Source organism: Gekko japonicus, unplaced genomic scaffold, assembly GCF_001447785.1.
Source record: "Gekko japonicus isolate JY-2015 unplaced genomic scaffold, Gekko_japonicus_V1.1 scaffold114, whole genome shotgun sequence".
Classification (NCBI taxonomy): Eukaryota; Metazoa; Chordata; class Lepidosauria; order Squamata; family Gekkonidae; genus Gekko; species Gekko japonicus.
The window spans coordinates 149,047-166,767 of NW_015173125.1; the positions used below are offsets into that span (position 1 = coordinate 149,047).

The 17,721-nt window shown below is 41.7% G+C and overlaps 1 protein-coding gene across 1 annotated transcript in view; it reads right to left on the bottom strand.

The window, feature by feature from the left end:
• UTRN (utrophin) overlaps positions 1 to 17,721 on the bottom strand; it is a gene marked incomplete at its 3' end in the record, with an annotated part of 245,001 nt that overhangs the window by 145,164 nt on the left and 82,116 nt on the right. The window contains exon 3 of the mRNA XM_015421983.1: positions 1,086 to 1,178. Coding sequence (XP_015277469.1) covers positions 1,086 to 1,178 — 93 coding nt within the window. The remainder of the gene's footprint in view (positions 1 to 1,085; positions 1,179 to 17,721) is intronic.

Consider the following 17,721-nt stretch of genomic DNA (forward strand, 5'->3'; position numbering starts at 1 on the left):
AAAGAGTGGACAATCTCACCATGACAAGCATTCAGTTTTATAAACTACTCAAGTAGTATATATTAAGCATACTGAAAATCCCCACATGGTATATAAATAATTACTTCTATTATTAATCCCTCTTACAAAATGTGGGTCATCTTAGATATCCATACCAGAAGTGAAAAGTGCTCCAACACAGCAGTACTGTACCAGGTACAAGATTTAAAATTCTGACCAGTCTCATTAATTTTATTGGGTCACTGCCTGAGAGACTAACAACAGCTAGGAAATGAATTTTCTTCCACTGAAAAACAGCACTGGAAATCCATCAAAGGAAGAGTGCATAACGTGGCCAGCACAGCTGACTATATCAAAATTTCCCCCCATCACACAGTAGTTTTGTTTTTTTTCTTAATAGCAACTGTAAAGGCTAAAAAAAGTATGCTTTTTAAAAATCAATCAGGATTCTTCTAAGAGCCATAAAAATCTCAAAGACTACCTGCAAGTTGAAGCTCTGACCTACCTGAAGGCTTTAAACCTTATTATTTATTTACAAAATTTAGATCCCACCTTTCTGCCCAATCAGGGCCACCAAGGGAGCTAACAATTTAAAACAGAGCGTTATAAAAACGGAACATAAAACCAATTAGGCCCCGAACTAAAACACACACAAAAACCCACAGAAATAGCAAGTAACATAGCATAGGAAGAAGGAGTCACTGAGGGAGGGAACAAAAAAATCTTCACCTGCTGACAGAAGATAGTGATAGAAAGGGACAGACATATATCCCCTGGGGAGGGAGTCCCACAATTTTGGTGTCACAACTGAGTAGATCCTCTCTGGGGATGCCATCCACCAAACCTCAGAGGCAGCAGCACGCAAAACAGAGCCTCAGAAGATGACCACAACAGTCTGAGAGTCATATGAGAGACAGCAGTCCTTCAGGTATGCTGGCCCCAAACCATATAGGGCTTTAAAGGTCAATACCAGCACTTTGAATTGGAACCACTGTAGATGAGGCAAGACTGTGGCAGTATACAGCAAAAAACAAAAAAAAACTATCAATATTGTGATGCTTGATAGAAATTAATGTTTTACTTACCAGTGGACTACCAGTGAGACCTTCCAAAAGATCCAAGAGCTTTCTCCCATCACGAAGATCTGTGAACATGTCCTTTATTGGTGGCTTTCCACACTGTTAAACAAAATTAAGCTTTTAGTTTTAGTTAAGACCTTTAAAAACTTAAGAAAGCTAGCATGGAATAATGGTTAGAGTGCTAGCCTAGGATTTATTTTGAATCTATTTTATTTCATTTATAGTTCACCTGTCTCCCCAATGGGGAGCTAAAGTGGCTTACTTAACATACAACAAACCTCAGGTTAAGCTGAGAATGTCTGACTGGACTATACTACACTGGATCCATGGGAAACAAGCTCAAACATCCACCCTGCTGTGGAAGCTCACTGGGAACTCCATATTCTAGAGATGGTTTCCTTCACCCAGCCATCATCAGAGTTTGCAACCTTCTCCCCACTTCTTTGCTTATGAGACTGCCTCCATGAAATCAGCCTGAGAACTGCCCTGACAGTATTCTTACTGGCTTTTTGGTGTTTGAATTTAGACCATGAAAGCCTCCAATAATCAAATCAAAACGGCTTGAACGGATTAGCCCTTCTTACATCTGTTGTTTTTTCTGTTGAGTACTGATTTTTTTATTTTTTTACGAGTAGGGATGAAGGGAAAGAAAAAGAACAAAATACAAGAAGTGATATAAACTAGAAGTTTAGCAAGAAATTGATTTCTAGTTCATCTTGTACAGTACAAATTGTGCATTTCTGTATTATGCAGACAAGACATGGGAATCTGATGTGGGAAACCATTCACAACACAGAAAGGTCAGCATGCAGGGTAAAACAACAGTTTCACTGAATGAATTTCAGCATATTTTGCCAACCCAGCATCTAACTTTAGAATGCCTATTTTCCACATATTTTTATAATGCAAAAGAACACACTTTTTGTTTTTCAGTTATCCAAGGCAGTACAATAAAGCACATTCTTTGGTAGATCTTTGTTTTGTTGAATTGGCCACATTCTTTTTTTAAAAGCGCTGTTTATATTTTTTGCAAGTTAACAGAAAATCACAAATGGAAAATTTCAGCATATAAAACAGATTGCTTCTTAAAATGGAAGTAAATAAGAGCAACTATATTTATTTCGAAACTTGCAAAACAAAAGAACAAGAACATAATTTAATCCTTAAAATACAGTGCAATGTTTAAGGAATTAAGGCTGTAATTGTAAGATTCCTTACTTGGAAATTACTTTGAGGAGAAAAAAATAAATGTTTGGAAGACTGAAGCATTAGATGGCTGAGCCTGACCAGCCAATATTCCACCTTCCTTACAGGGCACATACAGTTTCTACCCAACACCCACCACAGTTCTGCATTGTCTGCAGCAACAGAATTAAAAAGATTAAGAAATTCAACAGTAATCTGTTAGCACCTAAGACATTTAATTAAAGACTAACAGTAACTAAATTTTGCTTTCTAGAAAATAATCTATTAGTTTAAAAATACCATATAAACAAATTACAGATTTCAACAATAACAGCTTTCCCAGTCCCTAAAACACAAAGGCTTTGTTTTAAATAACTTTAACATTTGGTTAGTCATGATGCCTGACTACCTAAGTTTTGTTTACAGACTATAAGTATGAAGCAATGTTTTGAAAACAAATTTCCAGACGTCCTGGATCCTGCCTTGATTTCCATAGGCATATGGAGAAGGACAATTTTTGCCTATCCCTTTATCCTTCAACAGACCTTTGATTACACCTGTAAACTATTTCTGAAGGTCCCCATTAGCAGTATTTCAGGGTTTGGGACTGCTGTGAGAGAGAAGAACCAGCAGAAATCACCCTCCCTTGTATCATGGAAATATAGATGGGATTCAAGCTGACAGTTTGGATTAACCATGATTAAACTTTACATCAGGGGTGTCAAACATGCGGCCTGCAGGCCGAATCAGGCCCACAGTGGAACTGGCTGTCTCCTGCTTCTTCTTCCAGTTCTGCTGCTGCTGCTGCAGCTTAGCTTGCTTTGCCAGATTCTTTCAATCAGTCAGGAGAGACAGATAGGCAAGCTTCTATTCCCTGCACTGGCTGAGGCTCCTCCCCCTCCCAGAGGGACAGAGGGAACAAGCCAAAACTTGCTTCCTGGCCAAGCTGCCTAAATTACACAGGAGAGAAAGGCAAGCCTTTCTCCCCCTCCACTGGCTGAGGCTCCTCCCCAAAGGGAGGGAGTGAGTGAGGGAGGGAGAGCTTGCTTTGCTTGGCTACCTCAATCACATGGGAGAAATACAAAGCACCTTTAAGACCAACAAAGTTTTATCCAATGTATAAGCTATTGTGTGCATTGCTACAGTGTGTGTGTTTTGTTGGGCTTGTTATGCTGTGACTCTCCTGCGTGCAACTGGGTTTCCTCCCCCTTTTCACTGTATTCACGCCCCCATGATCCAGTCTTTCTTAGTAGGAAAGCAATGTGAACGATTTAGATGAGGAATAACAACAAGCCAGTGAGGTGGATTAGGCTGAGAATGTGTGTCCAGACCAAGTTCACCCAGAAAATTTCCTTTGGGGATTTTGAACATAGACTTCCCAGATAGTAGGCTGATACGGACCACTGAGGAAGACTATAGTTTTGTCATAGTGCCTTCTCATGTTGTTGACCAGTACACAAAGCAATTTATGTACAAAAGCTTGCAATGCCCAGCCATTTCATGTTTTCCCCTGGGTCCTAGGCTCAGAACTCTGAGCATGAGATTCTGTACTGAATGTCAATAAATCAAAAGTAGTCTTCCAGCTTACAGATACACAGTTGAACAGCATACTCAGGATTGCAACAGCACAGACATTTTGATGCAGTAATTCAGAGCAAGAGGTGTCAGTTATCAGACGCTGTTAAATAAACAAAATATTGAAGAGTGCTAATGTTTTAGTCATGTTTTTATTTTAAGTTAAAAAAAAAAACTTTGTGTTTGTGTCCTTCATAAAGTTTATATCTCCGCTGCCTGGTATTACATTTTTGACACACATGGCCCAGCCTATCAAGGTATCATTTATGTCAGATTCGGTCCTCATAACAAATGAGTTCGACACCCCTGCTTTACATCTACATTGAGCAAACTGTGGCAAAAACAATTTCCCTGCCTCTCCAACTTGCTAGTTTATAAATGGGAATACATGTCTCTGATGTTTCCCCATAACAAGTGGGTCTTCTTAGCTCAGCAAGATAAACCATAGCCGCTCTGTATTTTTGAGTCTCCATTCCAATGTTGAGTCAATTACTAACTATACTTTAACATACTGGTTGATCCAGTCCATTGTGGAAGTTGCAGCAGCTGAAGCCAAGGAACTACCAGATCACATATTTATCCAACTAAAAAGACTCACCCCTCCCTGCTTATAGAAACAACTGACTGTATATAAGTTGCATAATTGTAACTATGAACTGGTGCTCTTAATTCAACACTGTCAAAAATGATGGATGGGGAAGTGAAAAACTTTATTTGCTGTGACATTTTCCTTACAGAAGACAAAGCAGTGAAACTAAAGTAATCTTCTTAAAGCTCCCGTCTATACTCTTTGTGGTATGTATTTCAAACTCCTTTAGAGATCATCGTTTTTAGTTCTAGTATCCTTTGCTGGAGTTTTCTTTTTACCAACTTGAAATCAACAAGAGAAACACAAAACAAAGTTTGTTGAACAGAATTAAAAAAAAAACCCAAAAAACCCACTCTAAAACACTGGGACAGTATACAGTGGAAATAAGACACAGCCTCTGTCATCTGGCAATAAAGGTAATGACCAGCTGCTCACTGGCCAGATAAGAGCCCTAGACAGGCCCGTTCCGGCCCATGGGCCATATGTTTGACATTCTAAAATCTAGTAGGATCCGTAAGCCTCTACAGATGGACCGTTTTAACCTGCCCCATTTCCTTCTGAGGACTAGAGCCACAATCAGCCTTGTACTGAGCAGAGAGTGACCAGAAGCTCAATTCTGAAATCAGACATTTTCTCAAAGCTCAATGAAAAAATGTTCCAGGATGAGATCTTTTTCATGTGCTTTCACAAACTGAAATAGACAATCAAAGATGCCACAAAACCCTGGGCTGGCCCCAATGAGGGACATTTGGCATGGAAATCTCCCTGAACAATAAATCTAAGTGCCTCCAGCACAGAACCTGAGAGTACTTCCGCCAGCAACAAGGTATCCAAAGAGAACTAGATGGCTAATGAACAAGCAGAATGCCTAGTTCATTCCTGGAATCCAGTAAAAGGAGCAAAGAAACAATGCCAGTAACAGTTTGCACTGAGAGACTGCAAATGGGATGACATGTACCACCACCCCGCCTTCCACTGCATGGTTGGTAATGGGCTGTGTAACCAGATGGAATTAGCATAGACAGGCACACCATGTCATTTCCCTAGTCATGCTTCAGTCACACAGGCCACGGCAATATTTTTTTTGTTGACACTCCACACAATAATGCAGTTTTTTCTTCACTAATCTAGTATTGCATAATATTACAGAAAGAGGGGGAGAGAGAAAAAGCAATATTTTTCTTTGTTGACACTCCACACAACAATGCAGTTTTTTTTCTTCAGTAATCAAGTATTGCAAAATATTACAGAAAGAGGGGGAGAGAGAAAAGCAAGAAAAAATCTGGAAATGTTAACCTAAAGTATGAGAGAAACGGGAAAAATTGCAATACCAATGTTGTGTGTGTATATGGTAAGTGCCATCACTTCTGACTTATGGCAACCTTGCTCAGGTCTTACAAACTGAGAGCTATGGCTTCCTTGAGTGAGTCAATCCATCTCGTGTCGGGTCTTCCTCTTTTCCTAGCATTATTGTCTTTTCCAGTTACTCTTGTTTACTCATAATGTGACCAAAGTACGATAGCCTCAGTTTAGTAATTTTAGCTTCTGGAAGAGTTCAGGCTAGATTTGATCTAGAACCCACTTATTTGTCCATGGTATTCATAAAACTCTCCTCCAACACCACATTTCAAAGGAATCAACTTTCTTCCTGACAGCCTTCACTGTCCTGCTTCTACACCCATATATAGTATTGGGGGATACTATAGTATGAATTATCTTAATCTTGGTCACCATTGACACAGCCTTACACTTAAGGGTCTTTTTTCTAGCACCTACACGGCTGCCCTTCCCAGTCTCAATCTCCCCCTTATTCCTTTCAGCTGATAATGGAGGTGAAAGGAATAGAAGATCTTGAACAATTTCAATTTTTTCATGGTCAGCCTTAAAGCTAATTCCCCAGTAGTCATTACTTTTGTCTTCTTGATGTTCGGCAGTAATCATTTTCCTTCAGGGCACTCCCCGTCCCAAAGATTATGTTGTGTTATGATTGTGTTGACCTGATCTGGGATTCTGAGGACAGTTTGGCCATCTGGCTGTTGTACTGACTGCCTAGCACACCAGCAGATGACCTATCATGCCTGCTGGAGGCAGAGCTGGGTTGGACCATGGAGTTCCCAAGTTTCATAGCTCTGGGGGATTTCAATATCCATGCCTATGCTTCCTTGCAGGCTGTGAACCTGGTGTCTTCCATGGCAGCACTGAGACTCTTCCGGATTGTATCAGGTCCCACACATCAAGCAGGCCACACAATGAATCTGATCTTTGGCATGGGGATAGATTTGGGTCTGATGACCATTGGGAGTGCCATGGTTGGACCACTTTGTCCTGAAGGCCCATCTGAGTGTCCCAGCCCCCTCCTGCATAGGCAGCAAGCTGATTTATGCTCGCCCACAGAGACTGATAGACCCAATTGGGTTCCAGAACGCTCTGCGGGATCCAATGCCCACCAGCAACTCATTAGATTAGACAGAGGGGCTGGCATATTTGCCTTTCTGAAGCCATCGACGAAATCACCTCCCCAATGTCCTCTTCATCCCTGTTCCAAATTAACAAAATGGTATACCATGGAGTTTCAGAGGATGAAGTGGGAGCTTAGAGAACTAGAGAGAGTTTGGTGACAGCTGCATGATGAAGCTATAAGAACATCCTATAGGACATTTATGAGATCATATGAGATGGCAGTGTAGTCCACTAAAAGAGAATTTTATACATCCATCGCATCCACCCAGCACAGTTATTTGGGGTGAGTTGTTAATTTCTCTCTTGGAGAGATCTCAAAACGGTAATGATTCAGCAATCAGCTGTAAAGCCTTCGCGAGTTTTTTTGCAAATAAAATCTTGTTGCTCTGCTATGACCTGTCTGCCAACATAGATACAGTATGTGAACCAGAGGTCCCTTGGCCATCTCCGTGTCTAGTATTGGTCAAATTCAGCCAACTCTCCTGGGCTAATGTTGACAGAATTCTGAGTGCCGTGAAGCCCACCACTTGCCTCTTAGATCTATGCCCATTATGGCTGGTGAAAGCCAGAGTTGATGGAATAAGAATCCTCCTGGTGGACATTATAAGCCTTTCCCTTGAGTTCGGGGTCTACCCAAGGAGTCTGTGATGAGGCTGCTCTTGAAGAAACCATCTCTGGATACAACTGATCTATCCAACTACCACCCAGTATTGAATCTTTCGTTCCTGGGTAAGGTAGTTCAGACAGTGGCAGCAGAATAGTTCCAGACTTTCCTGGAAGACACATCAGCTCTGGACTCATTTCAGTCCAGTTTCCGCCTTGGCCATGGGGCCGAGATGGCACTGGTTGGTCCCATAGACAACCTTCATAGACAGCTGGACCAAGGCGGGTCAGTGCTGCTGTTATCGCTTGACAACGGCAGCATTCGACACAGTCAATTATGATCTGTTGACCCACCACCTCACCAACGTGGGAATCCGTGGGATAGCCATGGAATGGCTTCTCATTTCTCCAAGGTCAGGGACAGAGGGTGATGCTAGGGGAGAAGTTTTCACCATGATACTCTTTGGTGTGTGGTGTTCCCCAAGGAGCAATCCTCCCCAATGTTATTTAGCATCTACATGGGCTCCCTCTCCCAGCTGGTGCAGAGTTTCAGGGTCAGTTGTCACCAGTGTGCAGGTGACACTCAGCTGTTATCTGTTGCTGAGCAGCCAGCCAGATTCAGTCCCAGATATTTTGGCTGAAGGTTTAGAGGCTGTGGTTAGATGGCTGAAACAGAGTTGGCTGGAATTAAATCCATCTAAGATGGAGGTTCTGTGGCTGGGCCAGGGAGATTCTGGATTCGGGTGCCAACTTCCAGCCTGACAGTGTGCCCTTAATGGCAGCACTGACTGTTAAGAGCCTGGGTGTGATTCTAGATGCCTCCCTTTCAATGGAGGCCCAGATCGCAAATGCGGCTAGGGTGGCGTTTTTCCATCTGCGCCAGGTTAGACAACTGGCCCCTTTCCTTACCCACCCTGACTTAGCCACAGTGATCCATGCAATGGTCACCTCCAGAATACACTACTGTAACTCACTCTATGCAGAGATACCCTTGAGGCTGACCCAGAAACCTCAACTGGTCCAGAATGCAGCAGCGCATGTTCTCACAGGAACCCTATTTAGAGTCCGTATCCAACCAGTGCTCCACTGGCTCCAGGTGGAATACTGAATCAGCCTCAAGGTCTTGGTACTAACCTTTAAGCCCCTAAACAGTTTGGGACTAGCATATCTGTGGGATTGCCTCTTCTGGAATGTTCCCCAAAGAGCACTACGTTCAATAAATGACAACCTACTAGTGATCCCCGGCCCAAAAAGTATCTGGCTGTTCTCAACCAAAATCAGGGCTTTTTCAGCCCTGACCCCGACCTGGTGGAACTCTTTGCCGAGTGAGATCTGGGCCCTGTGAGACCTGATGCAATTCCACAAGGTCCATAAGATTGAGATGTACCACCAGGCTTATGGGTGAGAATGACAGTTTCCATCAAGACTGACCTCACTTCCCTCCCCCCCCTTTGTCCCCCTCTCTCTTCCCCCATTCCTTCCCTTTCCTTATCCATTTTCCTTACTTATTAATTTGTGGATAAGGGGCACTATGGAGAAGGGGCAATGTGGATAAGGGGCACTATGCTGTGCTTCCTTTTTATGGGCCATTGTATTAATTGTTAGTAGTTGTTTTAATTCAAAATTGTTATTACTATTTTAATTGCTAGTTATCATGTTACCATTGTTGTTCTCCACCATGAGCCCTGTTGTACAGGAAAGGACAGGTTATAAATCCAATAAATAAATAATCTTGCTTTGACACTTTTTTGCTTTAATCTTCATTGGGAGCCATTTAAAGTCTTCACTTTTTTCTGCCAGTAATGTGGTGTCATCTGCATATCTAAGAGTGTTAATGTTCCTTCCACCAATTTTCACTCTACCATCATCTAAATCTCATCCTGCTTTCCTTGTGATATGTTCTGCACATAGATTGAACAGACAAAGAGATAAAATAGATCGCTGTTTGACACTTTTGCCAATTGGAAGCCATTCTGTTTCTCCATATTCTGTCCTAACAGAAGCCTCTTGTCCAGAGTATAGGTTGCACATCGAAACAATCAAATGTTGTGGCACATTCATTTCACCCATTTCTTTTAAAACCAGCCAAGCTTTTCATGATCTACTCAAACGTTTTTCTGTAATCTATGAAACACAAGCTGATTTCCTTCTGAAATTCTTTTCATTGTCAGCCTTAAAGCTGACTAATTCTCCAGTAGTCATTACTTTTGTCTTCTTGATGTTCGGCAGTAATCATTTTCTCATTCCATATATGATAACAGTCTTCTTTGAAAGATTTTGAGAAACTAAAGCGTTTGTCCAATAGGAGCTACAGTCTTTGATGTTTCCTTTTTATGGAACTGAAATGTAGATTGACCATTGCCAGTCTGCGGGCCATTGTTTTGTTTTCCAAATTTGTTGGAATATTCTTGTTCAGATTTTGATGGACTGTTTCTGTGGCTTGAAAGAGCTTTATTGATATCCCATCCAATGCTCCCTCTAAGTTGTGGAGTCTTGTGAGCCAAAATTCTACTTTGTGAGCTACTGGCATTAAAGTTGTGAGTGAGCGATTTGGCTGCTGCATAAATTAGTTTGTTCTGGAGCCATCCTTCCTGAGCTAAGACAAAAATGTGTGAGCCGGAGGCTAAAAAACTGTGAGCTAGCTCACACTAACTCAGCTTAGAAGGAACACTGATCCCATCTACTTCTGATGATCTGTTTCTCCCTATTGCTATCAGTGCAACTTTCACTTCACTTTCTAAAACTGCGCATTCTTCTTAAGAAAATTCTTCTTTGAAGGAGAGGTGGGACCTGGCTGTGGGAGATCCCACCCTCACTGGGGGGTCTGGCATCCGTATATTTAAGGGACCCAAAAAAAATTAAATAGGCAATTCATTATTGCAAACTTTGTACAAAATTGTTAAGATAAAATACGAATTGCATATGCTTAACTGATAATTTGGAGGGTGATTATATGGTTATTTAGGCAAAACAGAAGTTAATATAATTAACTTGGATCATCTGCATAGTTGATTAAGAGATGTGCTTCTTTGTAGTATTTAGAGGAGAGAGCTTTTTATTCTGAGACTCTACACTTCACACTGCAGCAGGATTCCTTTGAGCCAAAGAACAAACTGTTCTCTTGTGTGCCTACCCAAATTGTTATGGTTTGAAATATGAAAACCTAAACTGCTGTTAATCATGTCTAGAACCACACAAAACAGATCTACATATATCTGAATTGCAGTTCACTGCAAATGAAAGGAAATGGTGGCCAATTCCTAAAGCAAGAAACTCCACTCACTCCAAATAGTTTGAATAAAAGCCTTTCTTCCCCAACAATCCCTTCATGGGTCTGTTCAAGTTGCTTCTTCCTTCCTCTCTCCACATATGTAGCATTCTACCACCTACAGTCTCATGAGACAGTATTTCTCAATTACACTTATATGTACTGAACCATCACTACATGTTGCTTGTTTTGTATTTAAATCACCCTGGCTTATCCTCAGAGTTAGGAACCAAAGTGTTCCCCAGAAAAGGGAAAACCTGCTACAACTATGACAATTTTTGGTCTAGGCATAATTCAGAGGTAATAGTTGAAGTATGGTTTGATATTAACAGAGCATATTACTATTTTAAAAAGCACAAGCTTTTTCACGTCTTTCCTTTCCCACCATGGTGATTTTAAAGATTCTTACATTCAAACCACAAACTATTATTTGTTCTGTTCCATACAACAAACCAAGATTCCAACCTCTTTCACAATATTTTGTGTTTCAGTGAAAGAAAGAAACTATAGTTTGTGATCAACCTCGGAATCTTATTAATCAGCTACATGTGGTAGGTGAAGGAAATGCTCAAACCAAAGAATTCTAGAGGCTCACTCCTACAGAAACAAACCCTGTTTTATCATTATGTATGGATAGGATTTTACATATTATATTTGCTATTAATTATTGTTACATCTCTACAAATGTTAATTCTAAACTCCAAATGGTTAACCCCTAAGCCTAAACCAGGCTATTTTACTACTTTTGTTTCTGATTGTGTATCAAAAGGATCACACCTCTCTGCATTCTTTGAACTCAGCTAAGTTTCCTGTCAGAACATTGAACTACATAATAAGACTGAATCTGATTATTTTAACAAGATCTTGAAATGTAATTTCCCATCTTCAAAGAAATATCTAAGTGATCAGCCGGTATCTAAATTATCCTTTGTGTTGCTACTTCAAGAAGGAGATAATCTTCTCTATGAGGCTATGACCCAACTACTTCAAAGGGATTTTTCTTAGACATTGACAAAGCCTAAATCACGAAGTCCATGTTGGGTAGACAAGAATTTTAATCTCTAGAATATACATAAGGATGATCATTTCAAGTGAGAACTAACTCCTACCTACCACCTAGACTGTAGTATTACTGAGATAAAATACTATTGCATTTTACATGGTATTTTCAGACATATTTTCCTAAACATATTTCTCCATTTTACTGTGACCTTACCAGATTCTAAAACATTAGGTAACATGTACACACCAGTCCTCAGTTCTTTCAGTGCATTTAAGTTGGAAAATCACTGGTGTAGGCAGCCACCAGTAAATGACAATCTGACAGACCTCTGCTTTCCTTTCCTTCAATGTGCAAATCAAAGATACAGAGTTCAATGGATTATTCAGATTTCACACATTAGTACCTGTGTCCTGTATTATGGCAGTACAAGTGCCAAAAAAGTAAAGTAAGTTTCCCTATCAACAGCTTAAATGCAATATAAAAAGATATGCAAATTACTTAAAATACACACTAGTAAAAGCCTGACAACTTAGACCATAAACTGATCAACAACTGGCTGAAATAGTTGTTAGCAGTTATTCAGTTTCAAATTCTGTGTCAATTCTGCAGCCAAAACAAAACAAAACAAGCCATGAAGTGGTAGACATTTAATCTTCAGAGTGCTACTGAAGTCCTACTGCAACCCAATAGATCAGTTTTGGACAGCTGCAGACTATATGCTTCTTGATGATTTTGTAAAACTTTGCCGTTTTGTCTTCATCTGCAACTTTAGATTTGAGGACAAACTGTGTTCTCAAGTTGTCAGGTTCTATAGTCAGATCACACCACACAGCGCTTCATAAGAAGTATTCTGTTTATTGGTAGTTCATAACTATGGCACGTGAACATTCTTTGTCAGAAAGGCCCAAATCAGCAGGGCACCCAAAGTTATAGTAGTTTCAAAGCACCCCCCATTACAAGCATAAACCAATAAGCATTGTGCATGGTCCCGCGCACGAGAGAGAAAAGTGAGCGGGAGAAAAGTGAGCCGTTCGTTCCCAGCAGATCAGGAGCAGCTGGAAGCCCAAGGTAAAAAAAATAGCATACACAGATAACAACCCAGACAGGAGACACTGTTAGTGTACCAGGAAGGAGGATTACTCCCCTCACATTCCAAAGACATGGCAGTGTTAACTGACACAAGTTATTAGGAATGGTTCCACAACATGCCAGCATATGTACAGCTGACTTAGAGTAGCATTCTCTCAGCTCCAAGGCCTCTGAAAGGTGGGACACTAGAAGTCCAAAATTCCTAGGCCTCATGTGCTCTCGTAGCCCAATTTAGTTAGCCAGGTGAAAGAGCAAGGGAATTGCCAAACCCATTGTTTTTAATCTCAATGATTCAGAAGGCTTGAAATTATAGCAAGAGCTGTCCAGTAACAAGAGAGAACTTATATGTCAGAGGTGTCGAACTGATTTGTTATGGGCGCTGGATCCAACATAAATGTCACTATGTCAGGTCCAGGCCAAGTGGTTCAGAAGGCTTGAAATTATAGAAAGAGCTGTCCAGTAACGAGAACTTCTATGTCAGAGGTGTCGAACTCATTTGTTACGGGCGCTGGATCCAACATGAATGTCACTATGTCAGGTCCAGGCCAAGTGTGCCATAAAACGTATAAACTGTATAAAGGACAGAAACTCGTAAGATCCGAGTTGGTGTATCCTCACTGCAAGGCCCCATGGGCTGGGAGGGGGTGTAGAGGAAACCCCATATTGGCAGACTGGAGACCCAGCAGTGCAGCTCTGGGCAGATGCTTCCATGCTGCCTGACTGCTGCAGAGGAGGTTGTTCCACTGTGCTGAAGCCATAATTGGAGTGATTCCACCCACTACCCTCCCCAAGCAGTCTTCTGTTCCCTCCCTTGCACCAGTTGCTTGCGGGCCACATAAGAGCCCTGGATGGGCCAATTCTGGCCTCCAGGCCTTATGTTTGACACCCCTGTTCTGTTTTCCCATTATCTGAAGGGATAAAATGTGAAATCCATCAGGATTATGAATTCCTCTTACCACAGTAAGTCTTTAATTAATTCGACCCATGTTTCCAGTAGTAAATTGATCATTCTCTTGAACCTCGCCCAACAAGGACGCTGAAGGCACAGCTCTGTGGTTTATGTTTTTTCTGGCTATAGAACTGTTAAACAAGTTATTTACAGGCAAGGATATCAACTGTTCAGCTGGGCATTAATACAACTTGAAAGGACTGCGTAGGAAGATTAATTAGTTATCTCAGTTATGTGTGCTGAAGATTGTTGAAGATTCTCAAAGACCTTACCTTCTACAGTTGTTTGACTGCTGGGCATCTTCCAGGTAAACAAGGACTTTTTCCAAGTTAAGAAGAACTGTTTTACTTACTGGCTGGAATTACGAGGTCTCTCTGCTAAATAGTATCACAGCCTGGAATATCCTCCGATAGGAATGTCAGATGCAGCCTCATGAGTCAACTGGGCTTGATGTGATGAGACGTGAAGCTCAGTAAAATAGGTAAGAGTCTGTCTTGGGCCTTCCCCTGAATATAAATACTTATTTAAAAATGGGGCAGAAGAGAGCATATCCTTTTGCGGGGATGAAAATATCCCCGACAAATAAACAACCAAGGATAGAGGACTTTTATGCCCCATTAAAATTACAGGATAGGTATGAATGCCTGGAAGTGGAGGACGAGGTGGCTGATTGCCCAGTAAAGCAGATATGCCATGAGGATGTTTTGCCCTCTCCAATACCCTTGATATATACAGAAACCTTCAAGCAAACTGTGGAGTTGGTTTATTAGCCCGTCAGACAATTTTGTCAGCCGAGATCCTCCCAAAAAATTTCTCACAGCTTGAGCAGAGTGTTAACCTACTGCAGGGGAGTGGAAGGGGCACCCGGCTAAAAAAATATCCAGACCCCCCCCAGGGAAGATTGGAGCAGATATTGAGGAGACTACTAGTATAAAGTATGCAGCCCCCCCCCAATGTACAATGACCAGAGGAAAGCCTCCTTTTCATTAATATATGATTCTAAAAGTATTGTTTTAAATGTATTCCCATTGCAAGGGAAATATATTAATTGGTCCAAAAAATGGAGGGCAAAAAGACATCTGGCCTCCCTTCTAAAGACTGAATCAGAGGCCATTGATCTTTTAAAGATCGAGAGACTCCTGGGCCCAATATGCTTTGAGCGCTTCCTTTTACATTTTCGCACCAACCAAATTCCATCGCAAATGTTTACACACGCCTCTAGGTATTCTGCACTAGGGATCAGACTGCAGAGACACTACAGAAACTCTGTAATTCAGAGGCTAGTCCCAAAGAAAAGAGCTGGGGGTTCTGAGATAATCTCTAAAGAACAAACAACATAGGAGAATATGGATTATGCAAATTCTCCAATAGTTGGCCAGAGGATGAGGTAGAAGCCAATCTTTTATCTTCCTTTGATTCTCTACCTACAACAGAACAGGACTCCCTGATAAAACGACTTGAGCTCCTGGTATCTAGTCTGAAGACTCTTAAGCAGTCCTCCTCTTATGGAGAATGGCCAAGGGTTTCCACTAATGTTTCTCACGAACCATTGAGGCTGATACAGGACAAAGGAAATCCCCCTCCCATTGAGGATACTTGTCCTCCTTTGGAACCGATCGTAATAATAAATAAAGGAAACACAAAATCAAATCGTATTGTTCCATCTAGTGATCCCGAATTCTGTATGATAGTGGAAGAAACTTTAATGGATACGGAAAATAACCATGCAAAACAACTACCAAAACAAGTGGATAAAGCATGACGGTTTCTGGATCAGCATAAGTCAGTTACAACAGACTCCTTGATGATTACATCATGGAACATCGCTGGATGGTCCCGCTGTAGAAGTCAGGAACAATATTTTTTTCAAAAGAATTACGATATAATGTTGATACAAGAGACTTGGACTGCTAGTAAGCTCATACTTTGTGGTTACTAATATTCTTTTAACTTAGAGGCGATCCCCGGAGAGGTCCCAGGTAGGCTAAAGGGGGGGGCCTGGGAATTCTAGTATCTACCTTGTTAAAAGCAAGGTGCACTTCACTACAGCCTTTGAACCATCTGGCAATGGCTGTCCTTTTACACCTAGATTTTGAAGCTCTTCTGGTGGTCAATGCATACCTTCCCCCACAACAAAGGAAATCAAATATCGTGTCAACCTGGGAGGAGCTGGAACATTACCTTGAAGATCTTATAACAGAGAAAGCCAAAGCAATCATTAGGGGTGTGCATTCGGATCTACCCAAGCTGACAATATACCCAAAACATACATTATTGGTATTTTGGGGGTACATTTTGGCATCCCAAATATATCCCAATAGATTGCTCCCACTTCTCAGCTGTTTGTCAGGCTTCTATAGTCCCTTTATAAAGAGGCTGCAGAAGACAGCCCCAGCCAGCTCAGCTTGGGGCTGGCTGGGTGGTTTTTCCCACTGCTGGGTTTAAACCAGGCTGCAAGAGAAGCCAGCCCAGGATCAGCCTCGGCTAGGGTAGCAACACTTCAGCAACATGAGTGGCTTCAACAATATAAGTGGCAAAGTAGATCGTTTGAAAGTTAGGAGAATTCTTTTAGGTGCTGAAACTGTAAGCCAGTTCATAGCGATTGTCAACATATTGAGGCTCGATTTAGAAGAGTTGGCTCAAGGATCTAATGATGTTTCTGTGAGAGCACCAGAGTTGCCAGTTATTATTATTCAGACCAGTGTTCCCTCTAAACTGAGTTACTGTGAGCTAGCTAACAGTTTTTTAGCTTCCAGCTCACACATTTTGTCTTAGCTCAGGAAGGATGGTTCCAGAGCAAACTGATTTGTGCAGTAGCCAAATCACTCTCTCACAACTTTAATGCCAGTAGCTCACAAAGTAGAATTTTTGCTCACAAGACTCCACAGCTTAGAGGGAGCATTGATTCAGACTAATATGGAGTGCAACCCGGTTTAGCTGCAAAATTTGTCTGTTAGTTCAAGTAGCAAACTCATCATTACCCACTGCAGACTGACTATAATTCAAGGTTGACCGTTTCTGCCCCATAACAGCTCCAGCTGCCTCTTCAGTAATTAATTCTTTGTGATAAGACTCCAGAAGCCCAGCTTCTTGAGCCTTCTCTCCCGAAAACTTTTGAGTGAAGGACTGAAAGGTCACCGACAGTGTCTCTGCACAGAGGTGAGTTGCTCATATAGTCCAATTACTGCTTTAGCTGTTAGTAAGCATTGTTTTGCCACAAAGTCAAAAACAGAGGCTTGCTGGTCTTCATTGGCACATTCATTTAACACTTTCTCTAGCTTAGGCAAATAAACTTCTTCCAGAGAAAGTAAGCTATCAGCCAAAGAGGGGAGTTCTTCTGTTTCAAGTATTGCATCTCTGTTATATGAAGAAGCTGTAGTAAGGTCTCCTGAGGCCTCCTTTAGCGGATAGAGTTAGCCTATTTTCATGGTCTAAGCAGATCCTGAAGAAGACTAAGAGCCTGAAATTACTCAATTATGTTTTTTGTTGCCTATGTTAATTGAAGAGAAACAACACTCAGCAGCTGTTCTGTTTAACATTAAGGCACTGGGACGCTGAAGCACCTGAGCTTTTGGTGCCGGCGTGGGAGGTTAGGAGTTTGGGTGTGCTCCTGGACTCCTCCTTAATGATGGAGGCCCAGGTAGCAGCCACTGCCAACTCGGCCTTTTACCATCTTCAGCTGGCGCGGCAACTGGTCCCCTTCCTTGACCGTGATGACCTGGCCACAGTGATCCATGCGACGGTTACCTCAAGGCTAGACTACTGTAACGCTCTCTACATGGGGCTGCCTCTGTCGCAAGTTCGGAAGCTGCAACTAGTGCAGAATGCTGCAGCCAGGCTGCTGATGGGTCTCCCTAGACGGGATCACATCCGGCCTGTGCTGAAAGCGCTACACTGGTTGCCAATGGAGTACTGGATTCA